Source organism: Caloenas nicobarica, chromosome 5 (assembly GCF_036013445.1).
Source record: "Caloenas nicobarica isolate bCalNic1 chromosome 5, bCalNic1.hap1, whole genome shotgun sequence".
Taxonomy (NCBI): domain Eukaryota; kingdom Metazoa; phylum Chordata; class Aves; order Columbiformes; family Columbidae; genus Caloenas; species Caloenas nicobarica.
Genome location: NC_088249.1, coordinates 48,379,554 through 48,396,466, shown reverse-complemented (window position 1 = coordinate 48,396,466; position 16,913 = coordinate 48,379,554). Strand labels below are relative to the sequence as shown.

At 37.6% G+C, this 16,913-nt stretch overlaps 1 protein-coding gene across 1 annotated transcript; it reads left to right on the top strand.

Moving 5' to 3' along the window:
- Positions 1–4,505: 4,505 nt before the first annotated feature.
- GAL (galanin and GMAP prepropeptide) lies at positions 4,506–13,030 on the top strand. Its single transcript, XM_065636644.1, has 6 exons — positions 4,506–4,681; positions 4,875–4,955; positions 5,643–5,697; positions 7,175–7,261; positions 10,404–10,481; positions 12,777–13,030. The coding sequence occupies exons 2-6, from the start codon at positions 4,875–4,877 to the stop codon at positions 12,827–12,829; spliced, it is 354 nt and encodes a 117-aa protein (XP_065492716.1). The 5' UTR covers positions 4,506–4,681; the 3' UTR covers positions 12,830–13,030.
- Positions 13,031–16,913: the final 3,883 nt, after the last annotated feature.

Genomic DNA, 16,913 nt, shown 5'->3' with positions numbered 1-16,913 from the left:
TAGGGTATGCAATCTGTATTGATCCACTACTATCAGAACTGGAAACCCTTGCAAATGGTATTTCTTAGAATATTTCAAATTCTTTGTGCTTTTCTCAGATAAAACCTCATCAAGAGAGCCTCTGGTTTCGTGTGACTTCTTCAGCATATGAAGATTATGTGATTGTGCTGGCTATCAACCTGTCCTTGATAGATTTGAACTTAGTGGCTAATTTTAACCAAATGGGACAGATACTTTGTTCTCCTGTAAGTTTTATGAAGCAGGAATCAAGACTAAATGATTTTTGTCATTTCTCACAATATTATTGATGTGTACATTAATTAACTTTCAAAATTTTTCTCTGAAGTTTTTATTCTGTTGTTCCTCATTTTTAAAAGATATAAGATGATCTAACGTGGTAGTCACAGTTTTGTTGCAATGTTGTGTGAATAATAGCTCTGGTAGCATACAAATGTAATAAGAGGAAATTATTAGTTGATATCAGTGTAATTCAGAACAGAAAATAGCCCATCGTTCAGAAGGTATCTATAATATTTAGTCCTATTTGACACTGAGCTGCAGGTGGTAAAACAGGCAAATTATTCACTCAGTGAAGATTGCCTACATTTTACAGGAATTACAAAACGGGAAATGGGAAGACAACAATAGCAAAGGCTTTGGAAGGATAAAGAAAATGACCCTTCTCTTACTTTTTTTTTTTTTCCTTTTAAAAATTTTAGCTATATTCTCTATTCTGCATCCATTAAAGTGGAAATAAGTTCTATACATGTGAGGGAAAATATAATCAAGAGGTTTCTCGAAGACTTAAAGAGCAAACTACTTTCAAAATTATAGTTGCATATTGAAGTTCCATGTCATCTTCAGATAAATGCAAACAGCATCATCTTCAACTTATCTCTGCTTAAGTTAGCAATGAACAGCTGAGATGCAAATACTGGAGGGTGGGGTCATGCTGTTGAACAGAAAGAAAAACTCTAAATAACTTTTTAGCTCTGCAATGGTGTCCTCATTTACCACTAAAATAGCATTAAGTCTTTAGATCAGCGAGGCAATTGACAGCCTTGTTGGCAACTGGAAATCCTCATTGCTCAGATCTGTCAGTGTCTATACTCTATTGGAAAGAAATTTGTGCCTTTCCCACTCAGAGTTGAATTTAGCCACAGAAAGCCTTGAGTTTGTGATCTCCATGCTCAGTTATGGTAAATCTCTGTATTCAGGGTTTAAAAAGTGATCTCAAAACTCTAAAGTTGTTTCCAATGCACAAAATACAGTAACACAAGTTACTAGTGTCACTACATGTTAGTGGTCCCCCAATAAACATTGAATTAGATTAAAAGATAGACATCTTCAAATTTCTACAAAGAATAATTTCTGGTTAGCTGGATGACGACACTCCCCTAATAAAGCAATTACTTTCTGTAATGTCAGTGTTTCACTGGAATTACTCTAGTGTATGTGAGACAAATTTTTCTGATAACTTATCTTCCAAGGGTAGAATTCATTGCCATTTCTCACATAATATTAGAGATTTTGTGTACATACTTGAGGATGGTCTTAAACAATATGTTCACGCTTGAAGTTACCAGGAAAGTAGGAAAAAACCTCCCCTGTCTTTCATGCAGATGGACATCACTCTGTGAATGCAATGGGTTTAAATATTTGATTTTAATATTCATTGGTGAGTTGCTGAAACCAAACCTGGCTATACAACTTCAACACAGAAGTAGCAGACACACTTTTTCCTGCTTCATTCTTTGTCTCTCAGCAAGCTTGACAGTGAAGGGAACCACTGCAACTCGAGGCCCTTCTAAAATATACTACAAAATCCACTTTTATTCAGTGTTTTTCCTGAATATTAAACAAAGTAGCCATTCTTGATGGTTTATGGTTTTTGCTAATTAAAAATAAAAAAAGTCATCCTGCCACGCCAGTTGTATATAAGTGAAATGTTTACCATCAAACACAGTGGAATTCTTAGGATTTAACAGTTGTTTTCAAAATTAAATCTCTGGTAACAAAAATGCAATTATTTTTTTCCTAAGCCAAATGTTTCAATACTCTCATTTGTTTAATCCATATTATAATTTCTTTGAAAAATGGAAGCTTTTTACTCTGGCTGAAAATAGTATTCTCCCCTGTGTTTTCATTTAATTATTATGAAATGCAGTTACAATTATAGAACAGAATACATGGTTTTGTGTGAGACAGACTGTGGTAATCATGTTTCTCGTGTATCTATTTAGAGACATTAGAGACAGTTTTGTTATCAGTGCTTATTGTTCTATTGACTTGAGTAGATTTTACATGAGTTTTATTGTGACTTTGTCTGATGGTGAACATCTGGTGAGGACTAGGCATAAGCTAATGGCTACTGCAAGTTGCATTAAGCCTTCACAATTAACCAGAAAAACCAAAGAAATCAGTGGGGGAATTAGTATGTTGAAGGGTCATCTCAATAAGAAAATAAACCATGTAGCCATAGACATGGTCATTTTTCAAGTTAAGCTAGAAAAGGCAGGCTTCAGCCTAATGCTAATTCTTCTGTCCGAACAGTGAGATTTAAAAATCCTATGGAATAAAAAAAAGACTAACAGCACTCTTGACAAGGAAAACTGAGGAAATGAGAACACCAGTTGTAGGAATGAGTGATAAAATTATTTAATTGACACTAACTTAAAAACAGATTTAGACAAAAAGTATGATGGGCAAGTGCCTTTGAGTGTACGAAGAGCCTTTCTTTTGCATCTGAATCTAATGGAGATGAAGAGATCATTTTACTCTGTAATTTGACAAGAAGATGCAAGTATTGTGATGAAAGATTGGAATAAAAATTACAGGTTAAAATATATTGTTTCAAATAGTTTTTCCGGGAACCTGAAGAACAAACTGTAGTCAAAGAGAACAGAATTAATATATTTTCGTAGTATTGCTTGAATGCAAATTTTGACATCTCTTCATATAACCTCTGTGGTTTTACTCAAATAACATCAAGAAAATATTTTGTGTCATGGAGAAGCTTCTTCAAGTTTCAAAAATTACTTTCGGGGAGTTAAAAGTTGAAAGCTAGGAAACTTCAGCCAGAAGTGCATTTTTGATAAGGCAAAGGAAAGCAAAATTTGCAAAAATTATATTACTATTTTCCAGATCTATCTAGTCTGAATTGTGAGGATCATGCAATGGCTGACAGAACATCTTCACCAAATGATAAAAAGCATCAAATGAAATCTGCAAAGTTGTTTCCCATTTATGTGCATTATCATTTAAGAATTGTACAAAACAATAAAGTTATTCAAGCAGTATTAGATCAGAGATCCAATGACATGGCTAGACTATTATAACCCTACTGCTCCTGAAAGAAGAGGGTAGGAAACAGAACTTCCATTTCTAGCCTGGATTATGAACATTATGCTATATTAAAGTAAAAAAATTGTTGGATTTTAAGCTTGTGAACGATAGGTATATTGCATTTTTCGATAACTCTCTCAGCTTCACACTCAAGTTCACATACACTCTGTGTAAAAATTTGCAGACAACTTAAGCAGCTTTAGAAAAAAAGAGCTCCAAGTATATTCTGTGCAACATCTGCGATGCTCTTCTTACTGAAAGATGAATTTGAGAGGCTTGCAGTGAATAAACTCATCTGTTGCAGAGAAAATACAATTTGGCAGGGAAAAAAAGGGAACTAACATTGGAATCTCTGCCTTGTAATTCAATTTTGCATATCCCAATGTCAGCTGTAACCACAACTAAGATAATCGAACTGGTGAAACCTTACTGTTTGTAAATAGACAGGCTGGGGCTAGTCTAATCACTAGGGAGAGCTACATCCCCAGCCATTCACATACAACCTTAAAAAAACCTTATATCTCAGATACAAAGCACTGAGGAAGTACAATAACAATAGTTTTGACTCAGGTCCTTTTGCTCTGATGTTAGAGGTATGAGTTGAAGGGATTTTAAGGGACTGCAAGTGACCTGAGTAATAGGGAGTCCAGGGGTCACAAGCAGAGCAGGAGGTATGTGGAAGTCCTCAGTATTCCCAAATGCAAAGCCCAAACACTATGAATCTTGTTAACCAGCATCATACACAGACATTTATATTTAGCCCTACTTCCATACCCAAGTCTCTGAAAAGTGATTTGTATTCACTTTATGCCTTCTTACTCCCCACCACCAATCAAGCCCTTGCGAAGCTGCAGCAGGTGACAGGCGTGGGCCAGGTTGCCCAGACCAGAGCTCTTCTCCCTGCTCACCAGCCTGCCCAGGGCCACCGTAATCAGAGGTAATTGCCTGCGCTGTTATCTCCTTGCAGCTTAAGTCGTGCTTCCAAATACCTCTAATTGAATTGCTATAATTTTTGCCCTGCTTAATGCAGTGGTTTGGCGGGGGGGGAAATGACCCAAGAGAGGCGGAGAAGTGGGGTGGGCGTCTCTCAGCTCTCGCTCTCTCTCTCCCTCTCCCTCTCCCCCTCCCCGCCTCCTCCCTCCCGAAGGGCGCCCTTCCTGAGCGGTCGTACTGCAGCCCATAAAGAGCGGAGAGAGTGGGAGTGCAGATCTGTACCCGCGCACCGTGGCCATGCTGTGAGTGCCCACCGGCAAGACTGTAGCTGTGGGACAAGGTGCCGCGCTGCCAGCACCAGGTGAAACGCTGCAAGGGAGAGGCCATCGCGCCCCAGCTCAAGGTACTCACTTCCCCACTCTCTCCCAGTGGGAATTTGGTTGCCAGATCGGTAGCCACAGGCGCCCTGTCCCACGGGAAGAAGGTTCACCTCCTCTTCCCACCCGCGCGGGGGATGCTCAAGTGCCCTGGGGGATCTGTAACTGGAAGGCAAAGTGATAACTCAGAGCATTTACCCTAGTACGGTTTCTTTCCAGATGCAGAGGTTCTTTAGTTTCCTGTTTGTGTCTTTAATCCTTTGTGCCACCCTGTCAGAAACATTTGGACTGGTTTTCTCAGTAAGTATTAATTTCACTACTGGAGGACCTATCCATTGAGCAGTATACATGTCTCAGCTGGCAAGTAACAGTAAACCTTGTAGTGTTATACACTGTATTTAGATACAGGGGATGGACAAGATGCAGCACTCAAAAACATTTTGGGCAGTAAATAGGTCTTTAGTTAAGAATTTGGGCCTTTGAATACTAGCTCCCTTGTAATAAATAATATGATCAAAAGGAAAAAGGAGTGTCTACTTCATAGACTAAAATTGAATGGATGTCCTATCTAACTCTGAAAAGGTGGTGCACATATGGACTTTTTTAAATAAAAAGGCTGTTGTGTAAACAAATAAAGAAAACACTGCTCTTTGTTAAGGTGATTATCAGGTGGTAATATAAACTTGGAGTAGAGCGTCAAAATTTTTGCCTCCAAAGTGTGGTTGCAATTTCGCTTTCATGGTGTGAAATCTTCACACTACATAGATGTCAACAGCAAAACTATAGACACAGATGGGGAGGGGTCAAGAGTTGACCATTAATATTTGCTTCAATATTATTGGCTTTTATGTTTTACAATCTTTCTTGATTTCAAGCCTTCAGAAGACATTTTCTGCTAAGAGAATGTCCATTTGGTTGCTATTTGTATTGTGTTCGGAAAGCATGGTGTACTTCATGCAATAACATACTTGCATTTTTTTCTTTAAGGCAAAAGAAAAAAAGGGCTGGACTTTGAATAGTGCTGGTTACCTGCTTGGGCCATGTAAGTCAAGCACTTTTTAAAATTATTATTATTTCAAAAAGTTTTATTATTGTAAATCAGTTTGCTGCAGTGTGCTACTCACTTTACCGATTAATAATTTTGTCTAAACTCGAAAGACTGAATAAACTCATTTGAGAGAATACTTGTTTTGGTATTTTTACATGCCTATTATAGAATTGTATTGTCTTAAACAGTAACTCTTTTTTCTGAAAAGCACTGTTGTGCTCTGAGGCTTAATATCCAAAAGCTCATCTGGTCACTCTTTGTGCTTCTGAACCTTAATTTTCATTTGAGAAATACTTCCCCCTTTCTCTGCCCCCTCTAGCTTTCCCCTCTCTCCTCTCCCACCCCCCAGAATAGTTACAAAATCTTATAACCTCTTAAATGTCAAGGGAAGAATGACAAAATATGACATTTTGGCACTTCTCAATGTATTTCAGAGTTCACTTTTAAATCTATTAGAAAATGGCTACAACGCCTGGCTTTATTATATTACTTTTTTTTTTTTCTAATTAAAGCAAAACAAATTAAAGCAATAACACGTGAACTCATGACTGTAAATATTAACAGTTCAGTACATGAAAAATATTTAATGTACAAGGTGTTTAAAATACAGGATCACATTGGTTTACATAGGTGGAGAATCCTAAATGCAGATTATAAGAAAAGTGAAATACAGTGGTAAGCTGTCTCAAATATCTGTCCTTTTACCATTATTTCTTGTTAATGTAATGACACTCATTACTAGTGTTTCTGTATTTTTAGTCTCAGTAACAAATACTACAGATATTATGGCTCTCTTAATCCTTTTTAACTAACCTTAAAGGTACCTGAAAAAGAGATTACAGAACCAGCTAATATGTTTAAAATGCATTAAATGTCTGGAAGTATATTTGCACTGAAGCAGATCTAACCCAATTGGCAAAGATACTGTGGGGAAATGTACTTCTCAAAGTGCCGTTTCTCTAAGACTAGATAAGAGGAATCATCCTTTGTTGCCTGTGATATTGATCAGCTTTTACTGATAAAGCAAATGCCCATTGCAAGGGGGACAGAAGTAGCACCAGGGACATGTGAGATCGTTTACAAGAATGACCTTTAAAAACTATCTGCAGGCTGGGGGCGGGGTGGGGTAGTTGTTTTGGGGTTTTTTAAGCAGAATCACAGGCAACATTTTAGAAAAACAGAGGAAAGGGTAGCAAAAAATAATTTCCCAAATTTTCTTCACATTTTCTTTACAACTTCCTCTGCATTCAGTAATAACTTCAGCAAGTATGTAGTACAGGACTGGATCTGTAAACTATAGAAATCGTAAGCACAAATTCAGAAGAAAGTTTATTTTATTTAGTGACAAATTAATTGCTTCTTGATAATTTTGTAGAGTGCATGTTTTCTTTGAAATCCATGAAAAGAAAGCAATATAACAAAGGTGGTTGTTAAGTTGATTAACTTTTCTGATTTTTCATTTATTTATTAGATGCAGTAGATAACCACAGATCTTTTAATGACAAACATGGTTTCACTGGTAAACGTGAAATACAGTCTGATGAGGATATTAAATCAGGTAAGGAAATTCTGAAAGCAAACATTGAGTTGTTTTTAACGTTTAGTAATTTATTTACTGTTATTGAGTTAACTAACTACCTAGATACAAGACTATTCCTGCCCTTTAACAAGAATCCTAATAGACATGTAAAAGGAAGAAAAATGAAATCCGGCCATTCAGTGTGCTCTTTGTACATGGCGATAGTTTAAAATATCTTGGTGCCTAGGGAAAGGTACAATAGTTACATTGCTTTTAAAGTATAATAGATGATATTACTCTAAATAAACTTATTTTTATTTTCGTATATTCAAATAAGTATTTCAAATGTCACCCTACGCACTCTAGAGTTAACTTTTTTCAGCAAAGAAGTGAGCCCGTGCAGGAACATCCCAGTAGGGAAAGCTATAGCTTTTTTTTTTTTTCCTTTTTTTTTTTTTAATTCTGTTATTCCAGAGCTGAAACCAGACCTCAGGACTGTATGGCACTGTTTATGTTGTAAGAGTCTTCACTATTAAAAAACAAAACAAACTCCAAACCCCCACCATGTTAAGTTTTATCTATATTTAACTCTTTCCTATATTTAAGCAAGATGGATCACCTTCATTAAAAGATTGAGAATCTGGTCAAAACTGGTCACGTCAACATATTGTTTTGAGGTTGCATGTATCAGAATTTAGTAAATGGCAATGAAAAGGATGCAGCCTTTTTCTGTGTTTGTTATCCAAAGCTGGGCTTCTACAATTTATGTCTAGACCGTCTTTATGTGGAGAAGCTGGCGCTTTTAGGATTTTTCTTAAACACTGTCTTCAGGATAAGATTAGAAACTTCTAGAAAAACATGTTTGTTTCTCCTGAGGAGAAACTAGATCTGCTGCAGACATCTGAAGTGAGCTGGGATGAACATCATCTTTGGACTGTCAAAGTGTGATTTGTTCTTCACTGCAACCAAAGCAAGCAGAGCCTACTTAAGTAATATTGCACTCATCACTAAAGGGCAAAGACTCCCAGACAGCTCTTGCAAGTTATTTTTAAGTCTACCCAGCACAATGCAAATTTAGCTAACACTAAATAAGTTTATGAAAAAAGGAAGTGTGTTTAGTTACAATTTCATAGATGTAATTACTTTGTAAACAGAAGAGTAACACTAATATATTTCTTAGTTGTTACATTCTCAGAATGACTGCCAGTTTAGTTCTGATACATAGTTATGTATTGGGGTTTTGTGCGAGTCCTGTGTGTGTTGTTTTGTTGTTTGTGGTTTTTGGTTTTCTGTTGGTTTGTTTAGTGTCATCTAACAATGCAGCTCACACTGCAACATGTCACCATTTGTGGATACGCTACCACCCTCTTTACAGGAATATGATATTTTAGGGTTACAGAACTCTTTTGCTGCATGCTGCTGCAGCTCCACAACCACAAATAAACCCAACCAAATTTGTCTGGATGGGATCTGAAGATTACGTAACTTCCTCTGTTATGAACCTCATTTTAGATCCTCTTCTCTTACCAAAAATTTTCTTTGAAGTTGAATATTATTATAGAGTTCCTATCCAAAGGAGGTTTGAATATAGTAAATGGATAAGGTAGTCAGAATTCTTATTGTAATTAAAAATGAAAGTATTATTTTTTAGGTAAATTCTGCTGATTATTTACAAAAGTATCATAAAATGGCAATGTACATACGCCTTATTGCCGTAAAAGAATTCATGCAAAGGACTAGTCACTCTCTCTCCTTGACGGAACACTGCAAAATTCACAAGCTCTCCTGATAACCTTGAAGAAATTGTAAGCTGTATTAGTCATAACATGGGGGGGGGCGGGGGCAGGTGGGGGGAGGAGGGAGAGGATCTAAGAGCTTAGTCAGGAAAATATTTGAGTTCCAAGAGTATAACTGTATCTTTACTAGAGTCTTCAAGTAATTGGCTATACAGAATTATGGTCAATAGCAGAGTATATAGAAATACACATAAAATATGCTTAAATTACTAAAGAAAAAATTTATCCAATAAATATGAGTAGTAAAATCTGGTTCAATAACTAGTAATATAAGAATGATTAATCACAACAATCCATAATGGGTTAGGTGGGAATGAAATTAAATTAAGGAAAAGTTCTAATAATACAAGTGTTATTATTGTAAGTAATAACATCTTTGTGTCAGTTCAAAGACTGGAAGACAAGACTTATAAATGCAAATTTCTTAAATGCATTCTTGAATGCTGACTTTGTGTATACCAGCAACCTCTGTGTATCTTACAGCTCCCCACCAATATTTTATTATTTGTGCTACAGAGCTCAGTCTGCCTTCTGAAGTGTCACTAGAAGCTGTGTGTCACTAGAAGCTTAAATCTCTTCTTCCACCATGGAAGAACTCCCCCAACACTCACCTGCTGAAAATTCAGTCTTTCAGACTATTTTCTGAGATTAAACACATCCCCTATGATAACATCAAGGGACAGTATTTTCAACGATGTAATAATGGACTGTCAGTCAGATACTGGTACCTATCTGTTCTGTATGTAGAACAAATCTCCATGCTGGTGATAGAAAGCAAGATGATTTTTTTTTCTTCTCTTAATAGACACTTTTCAGCCTCCTAAAGTGTAATATCAAGCTCCCAGGGAGCTTGATAAATTGGGTGATTTAAAAACTGTCAAAAGGGCTACTTCCACAAGATCAGAGGAGTATATTGTGTTAGACACATATGCAAAAGCGTATCTTTCTGAGCTTTTAGTATATCACTTAGTGGGAACATCAGTCTACATGAAGAACTTTTAACTGTTTTGCAAAGCTGAGAAATGTGTTTGCTGATTTTACCCTTCCCTTGAATCTCAGGCTTGTGTAGCGAGCTGAGAACAGAGGATAACACTCTTCTGCAACAGAATTCATAAGGCCTTAAAGACCGTGACCATTAAGATGTTAAAGCAGCTTTTCTGCAGCAATAGCATACAAAGCTGGGCAATTTTGATTCTGAGAACTGCAGTGACCTACCTTAAAGCAGATTTGCTCTTCCATGAAATGAGGCTTGCTATCAAGGATTTTAAGGAAAAAGAATTTTCAGACAACTTTTTTTCAGAGTGCTCATAAACCTCGTCACAAAGTCACATACAATAGATCTTTATACTATATTAATGTTAAGTAACAACCAGCTTGTTTTACAGGGAATCTTGGAAGACCAATGGCTGATGAAAACATTGTGCGCACAGTAATCGAGTTTTTGACATACTTGCATCTTAAAGGTTAGTTAATAGCTTTTTAATCTTTCACATTTTCTGGTGTGAAATTTACTGAGAAGACGGGACTATCCTTGAATGTACAAGTCTGCTACAGATTTGAGTGTGCAAGGCTTTGAACAGTGTGTACTGTTTGGTGCAGGAACTGTCAATTCCACTTCAGTGTGCTTAGGAGTAGGCCTGATTTAGAGAGGGCAAGTAGCATCCTGCCAAACTGCAGATCAATGACTATCTAACATAACAGGGTTCTAATACTGTTTGATTACTCTGGGCACTGTGAAAATAAGAAGTTACTACTAAAATTGTATGGACACAGCTTTTAGAAGAGTTGAAAACAAACTATGTACATGGGAGTTAGTATAAAACAATTCAATAACAAATTAAATTATTGCCAAGAACAGTTGGTTGAAATTCTGAAACACTTGTCAGTGACAAAAGAAATACATCTCCTTTTCTGCATGTGCTCTACAATAAGGTCACATCATAAAGTTGCAATAACACTAAGCTGAATGTTGACAACCAGCTCAAAATGCTGCTAGTAATATCTCTGTGGAGTTTTAAAATTGTGAAAAGAATTATAAAACTGAGCTTACATCTGATTCTATAAGAATAGTAACTTTATTATAGCATTAGGTAAAGAAGAAACCTGACTGCTTCTGAGTTTTCATTAGTTTTGCTTTTTTTTTTTTTTTAAACCACACAAAAAGAACCCCACACATAATTCTGAGCTTTTGAAAACCTTCAGCCGTTCTAAAACTGTCTACAAAATGTTCAAAACCATAATATATACATGTGTAGAAACAACAGGAAGGAAGAAATTATTTTACTGTAAATGTTTGAGGACTTCTCTGTCTCAGAAAGCAGACATTTCAAGAAATATGTGACTTGTATATTCTTATCTTTGTATATAAAAAATAAGCAATTTTGTGGCAAGTATATGCTGTGGACTAGTAACAAAGAACTGTGGGTTATATTCGTATTTTAATTTCATTATTGAAAGACACTTTCAAGAGATCTGTTCATTTTCAGTGTACCTAGGAAACAAAATTCTAGACCTCTTTGGCAACATTTTATAAATAATTTACATCCAACCAAGTGAAATAATTCTCACTACTGAAAATATCAACCCAGTGTTTATTGAATTAACTTTGTTTGAAACAAAAACTCTTTATGGTTAGTACTAATGGCCTGAGATAATTCAAATATATATTTAAAGTAGATTATTAGCATGTATACTTACTGTGGACAAAGTAGTAGCTTGTTTGTTTTGTCACTATGAAGAAGGAGGAGCCCTGAACACTCCTTTACCCTGCTGTGTGAACCTAGGAAGTAAAATCAACAACTGGACACAGAGAAAGGGTGTGAAACATGTCGAGCTGAAGCATGCACTCTCTGAGTAGGCTAAGAGCTGCTAAATTGGGCAAGAAAATAAAATTTGTGTCAAAGAAATATAAGTCACTTTTTCCCTGGAGCAAATGATTAAAAAAGGCTGAATTGTAACTCTAAGTAACAATTCCTTGCATAGGATAGTGATGACAATCAACAGGTTTTGTTCAGAAAATTTGGTATTATCTGTCCTAACAAAAAAAGGAATCTCCAGATCATATAAAATGGCTTTTCCCTGAGAAGGTTCTTGTATTCCCGTGTTTCGAAAGACACAGGGTGTCATCATATTATCCCTTAACAATATTTATTGGCAAGAACTAGCACAAACTCTTACACTTAATCAGAACTGTAGATTTAAGAGGTGAAAAACATACTTTAACATTTTATCTCAAATGAAACTTTAATACATTAAATATATTGATTTAAACGTATTTGTTTGTGGGGAGAGGGAAAGATCCCAGTCATGGGATTCAGATTCAGGGTATTGGTTATTCAGATTAGACATACATTTCAATCCGCAAGATAAAGTGAATATTTTAACTGCCAATAAGTATCTTGGAAATAACTAAAAGTGGCCTTCAGCTCTTTCTGTTGAAAATTCCTCCCTCCAGCTTTAAAGGCTTCCCATATAGAGTGGGCTATAGGATGAGGGCTGTAATTTGATAATACTGAAACTTTTGAGATACTGGGATCCAGCAATATCAATTGACATGATAAAAATTACACCAGGAAGATAGTAACATTCAAAAGAAAAAAACCCACTAGTTTATACTTTAAAATATGAAGAGTTCAAGGATTTGCCTCTTATAGTTGAGAGAAGGAAAAAAAAATATATATTAATGAAATTGTATTTCATTCTTATGTATGTGTTAATTATGTGTTAATTCCTTTTTTTTTTTTTTTTTTTTTCCCCAGAGGTAGGAGCACTTGACAAACTACCTCCACCAGAGGAAACAAACCAGTCTTGAGGAAGAATGCATTTTTATGTTGCTGTAGTGTAGATTTAGATTGAATTCTAAACAGAAGATCCAGATGAGCTGAAGATAAGAAGTATTGTTTGCATTCATCTGATAAATGGTAAACAGCATTGTGCCCTCTGTTTTTTGTTTGTTTGGGGTTTTGTTTGGCCCTCCCTGTTTTTTTTTCCCCCCCTCCTTTCCTGTGATGTTATGGTGTAAAGTTTTGCCTTGGTAAAATTTTTCTGTAGGTAAATGGTAAAATAAAAATAAGGAGCAACTACATCGTTTCAATTTAAAATTAATTACATGTCAGCACACAATACATCATATACAGAGCCCAAATTAAACTGCAAGATTACACTGCATCTATACTCTGCAAAATTACAGTAAAGTAAAACAAATACTCCATATTGAGTACTTTAGCTAATTGCGAAAAAGAAGAGCAGTGATTTCAAACTGCTGCCATGGAGAGTCTTTTTAGTTCACAGATCTGTCCATACTTCTATACTTCATGGAAGCCTTCCTGTTCATATTTTCATAGATATGAAATAAGCTAATCTTCATTTGAAATTTCATGTTATTCACCTGTAATACATCAGCCCATTGACCAAAGCATACCTTCAGACAATATGAATTTAACTGTCCTGCACAGGTAATAGGTTTACACAAATCCTATGTGTCAAGATTACTGGATCTGTACTCTTTAATAAAGAAACTCTCCCATCCCCTCCAATATAAAAAAAAATATTTTGTTTTATGAAATGCTTTAGTCTGATGCCAGCAAAACACTTGAATACATGCTTAATCTCTATGATTAAGGGATTACATCGTTTGATGTACTGGGACCAGAATGGTAAACCCATACACAATAAATGTCACATTAAGAATGAGGAGGGGTTTGAGAGGATACAGAATCTTAGAAAGGTTTTTCACATTCAGATAACTTTTAATCTGCACTAGAGTGCAGAGACTGAGAAATTGTGCAGAACGTTATTACATAATCTGGTTTTCACTTTTAGCATAGCAGAATACATTCTAGATGCCTAGCCACTGTCATGGTATATTTTCCTAACATAAATAAATTATTGATTAAGCCAACCAATCCACCAAGGAAATGTCAGGCATTCCTCACAGAGGGACTTATTTTCCCACTTGCAAGTCCAATAATTCTTCATTTCATAAAGTTATTGGACAGGAAAGAAATGCAAGGAGTTATCTAAATTATTCTCTAGTTCACAGCAGGATCAGCTGCTCATAAATCATATCTGAAGGGTGCTTATTTTTAAGACCAATGTTAAAGTCTCTACAATCCCTCCAACAAACAAGTTAGGGAGTGCTTCATTATCCTTTACTATTCAAAATCATTACCTGATATAGAACCGAAATTTTCTTTCTGCTTTTTCTATGAAGCATTTATTTTATTGACCATGGGCATGGGAATAATTTTTTCCTTTGCTGTTACTAAACCAGTATGTTTCAAGACAGTTGTGTTGCACTCTGTCACAACCTTTGTGGATTCTGTGGCAAACAATCACAACTTGCTAAACTTTGAGGAGAACAAGGTAAGGATTTCCAGAAGAAAAGTTTCAAGTATTTCCAGAACCAACATTTATAGCTTTTTTTTTCTTTTAAATAAATGGTTTTGATATTAAAATAATATGCAAGACATGTTTAGATGGTTAGTTCTTAATGCTGTAGTTCTCTAATTTTGGGGCATCCAGGTGAAAGCAAAGGACAACTATAAAGCAAAGAAGGTTGCCACTTCAGAAGACTGCACTATATTGCAAGCCCAATTCTTCTGAGCATCATACTAGATGGTCTAAAATGCCACAAGGTGGCAATAGTGCTCTACAATGAAAAAGCTCAAGCCTGTGCAATAGAACAGGTTTCATAGAATTATGGGACAGTTTGGATTGGAAAGGAACTTTAAACGTCATCTAGTCCAACCCTGATGCAATGACCAGGGACATCTTCAACTAGATCAGGTTGCTCAGAGCCCCATTCAGCCGGCCTTATATGTCTCTAGGGATGGGGCTTTCTATCATATCTCTGGGCAACCTGTTCCAGTATTTTACCACCCTCATCGTAAAAAATTTCTTCCTCGTGCCTAACTTGAATCTCCCCTCTTCTAGTTTAAAACCATTACCCCTTGTCCTGTCATAACATATCCTTCTAAAAAGTCTGTCACCATCCTTCTTATAGGCTCCTTTTAAGTACTGAAAGGCTGCAATAGGGTATCCCTGTAGCCTTCTCTTCTCCCGGCTGAACAACCATAACTCTCTCAGCCTTTCCTCATAGGAGAGCCCTCTGATCAGTTTTGTGGCCCTCCTTTGGACCCTCTCCAACAGGTCCATCTCTTTCCTGTACTGAGGGCTCCAGAGCTGGGTGCCGTACTCCAGGTGGAGCCTCACCAGAGCAGAGTACAGGGCCAGAATCACCTCCCTCAAACTGCTGGCCACATTCCTTTTGATGCAGCCCAAGATACGACTGGCCTTCTGGGCCACAAGTGCACATTGCTGGCTCATGTCCAATCTTTCATCCACCAGTACCCCCAAGACCTCTCAATCCTTTCATGCCCCAGCCTGTATTGGTACTGGCGGTTGCCCCGACCCAGCTGCAGGATGTTGCACTTGGCCTTGTTGAATCTCATGAGGTTCACACGGGCCCACTTCTTGAGCTTGTCCAGGTCCCTCTGGATGGCATCCTGTCCCTCAGGTGTGTCAACTGCACCACTCAGCTTGGCGTCATCTGCGAACTTACTGAGGGTGCACTCAATCCACTGTCTATAATTGATTAAGATATGAAACAGTACTGGTCCCAATACAGACCCCTGATGGACACCACAAGGCACCAGTATCCATCCAGATATTGTGCCATTGACCACTACTCGCTGGATGCGACCATCCAGTCAGTTCCTCATCCACTGAACAGTCCACCTATCAAATCCATACCTCGCCAATGTAGAGAGTGGAATGTTGTGGGGGGACTGTGTCAAAGGCTTTACAGACATCCAGATAGACAACATTCGTAGCCCTTCCTTTGTCCACTAATGTAATTACTTTGTTGTAGAAGGCCACTAGGTTGTTCAGGCAGGCCTTGCCCTTGGTGAAGCCATGCTGGCTGTCCTGAATCACCTTCCTGTCCTCCATGGGCCTCCATGAGCACGGCTTCTAGGAGGATCTGTTCCATGATCTTCCCAGGCACAGAGGTAAGGCTGACAGGTCGATAGTTCCTAGGGTCGTCCTTTCTACCCTTTTTAAAAACAGGTGCAATATTTCCATTTTTCCAGTCACCGGGGACTTCACCTGACCGCCATGACTTCTCAAGCATAGTGGAGAGTGGCTTGCCAACTACATCAGCCAATTCCCTCAGGAGTCTGGGATGCATCTCATCAGGTTCCATGGTCTAATGTATGTTCAGGCTCCGTAAGTGGTCATAAACCAGATCCTCACTTAACAGTTGGAGGGACTTTTCTCCCCCAGTCTCTGTCTTGCAGTTCATCCACTTGAGAGGTGTGGGAAGTGAGCTTGCCAGTGAAGGCTGAGGCAAAGAAGTTCCTGAGTACCTCAGCCTTCTCCTTGTCCATTGTTACCAGTTTGCCAGTCTTGCTCATCAGGAGGTATGCTTTCTTTGACCTTCCTTTTCTGGTTGACATACCTGTAGAAGTCCTTCTAATTATTCTTTGCATCCCTTTGCATCCCTCCAGCTGTGCCTTGCACTTCCTGGCCCCCATCTCTGCACAACCAGGCAGTGTCCCTGTACTCTTCCCAGGATACTCATCCCTGCTTCCATTGCCTGTACATTTCCTTCTTGCCCTTTAATTTGACCAGCAGGTCTTGACTCAGCCATGCTAGCCTCTTGCTCTCTTTACCCGACTTGTTACACCTGGAGTTTGAGACCTCTTGTGCTCTATGGAAAGTGTCCTTAAAGATCTGCCAGCTCTATTCTGCTCCCTTGTCCCTGAGGGCAGTTTCTCAGGGGAACCTGTTGACTAACTCCTTGAAGAGCTGGAAGTTGGCTTTCCTAAAATTCAGGGTACTGACTTTACTTTCTGCCTGTCCCAGGTTCCTCAGGACTGTGAACTCCACTGGTG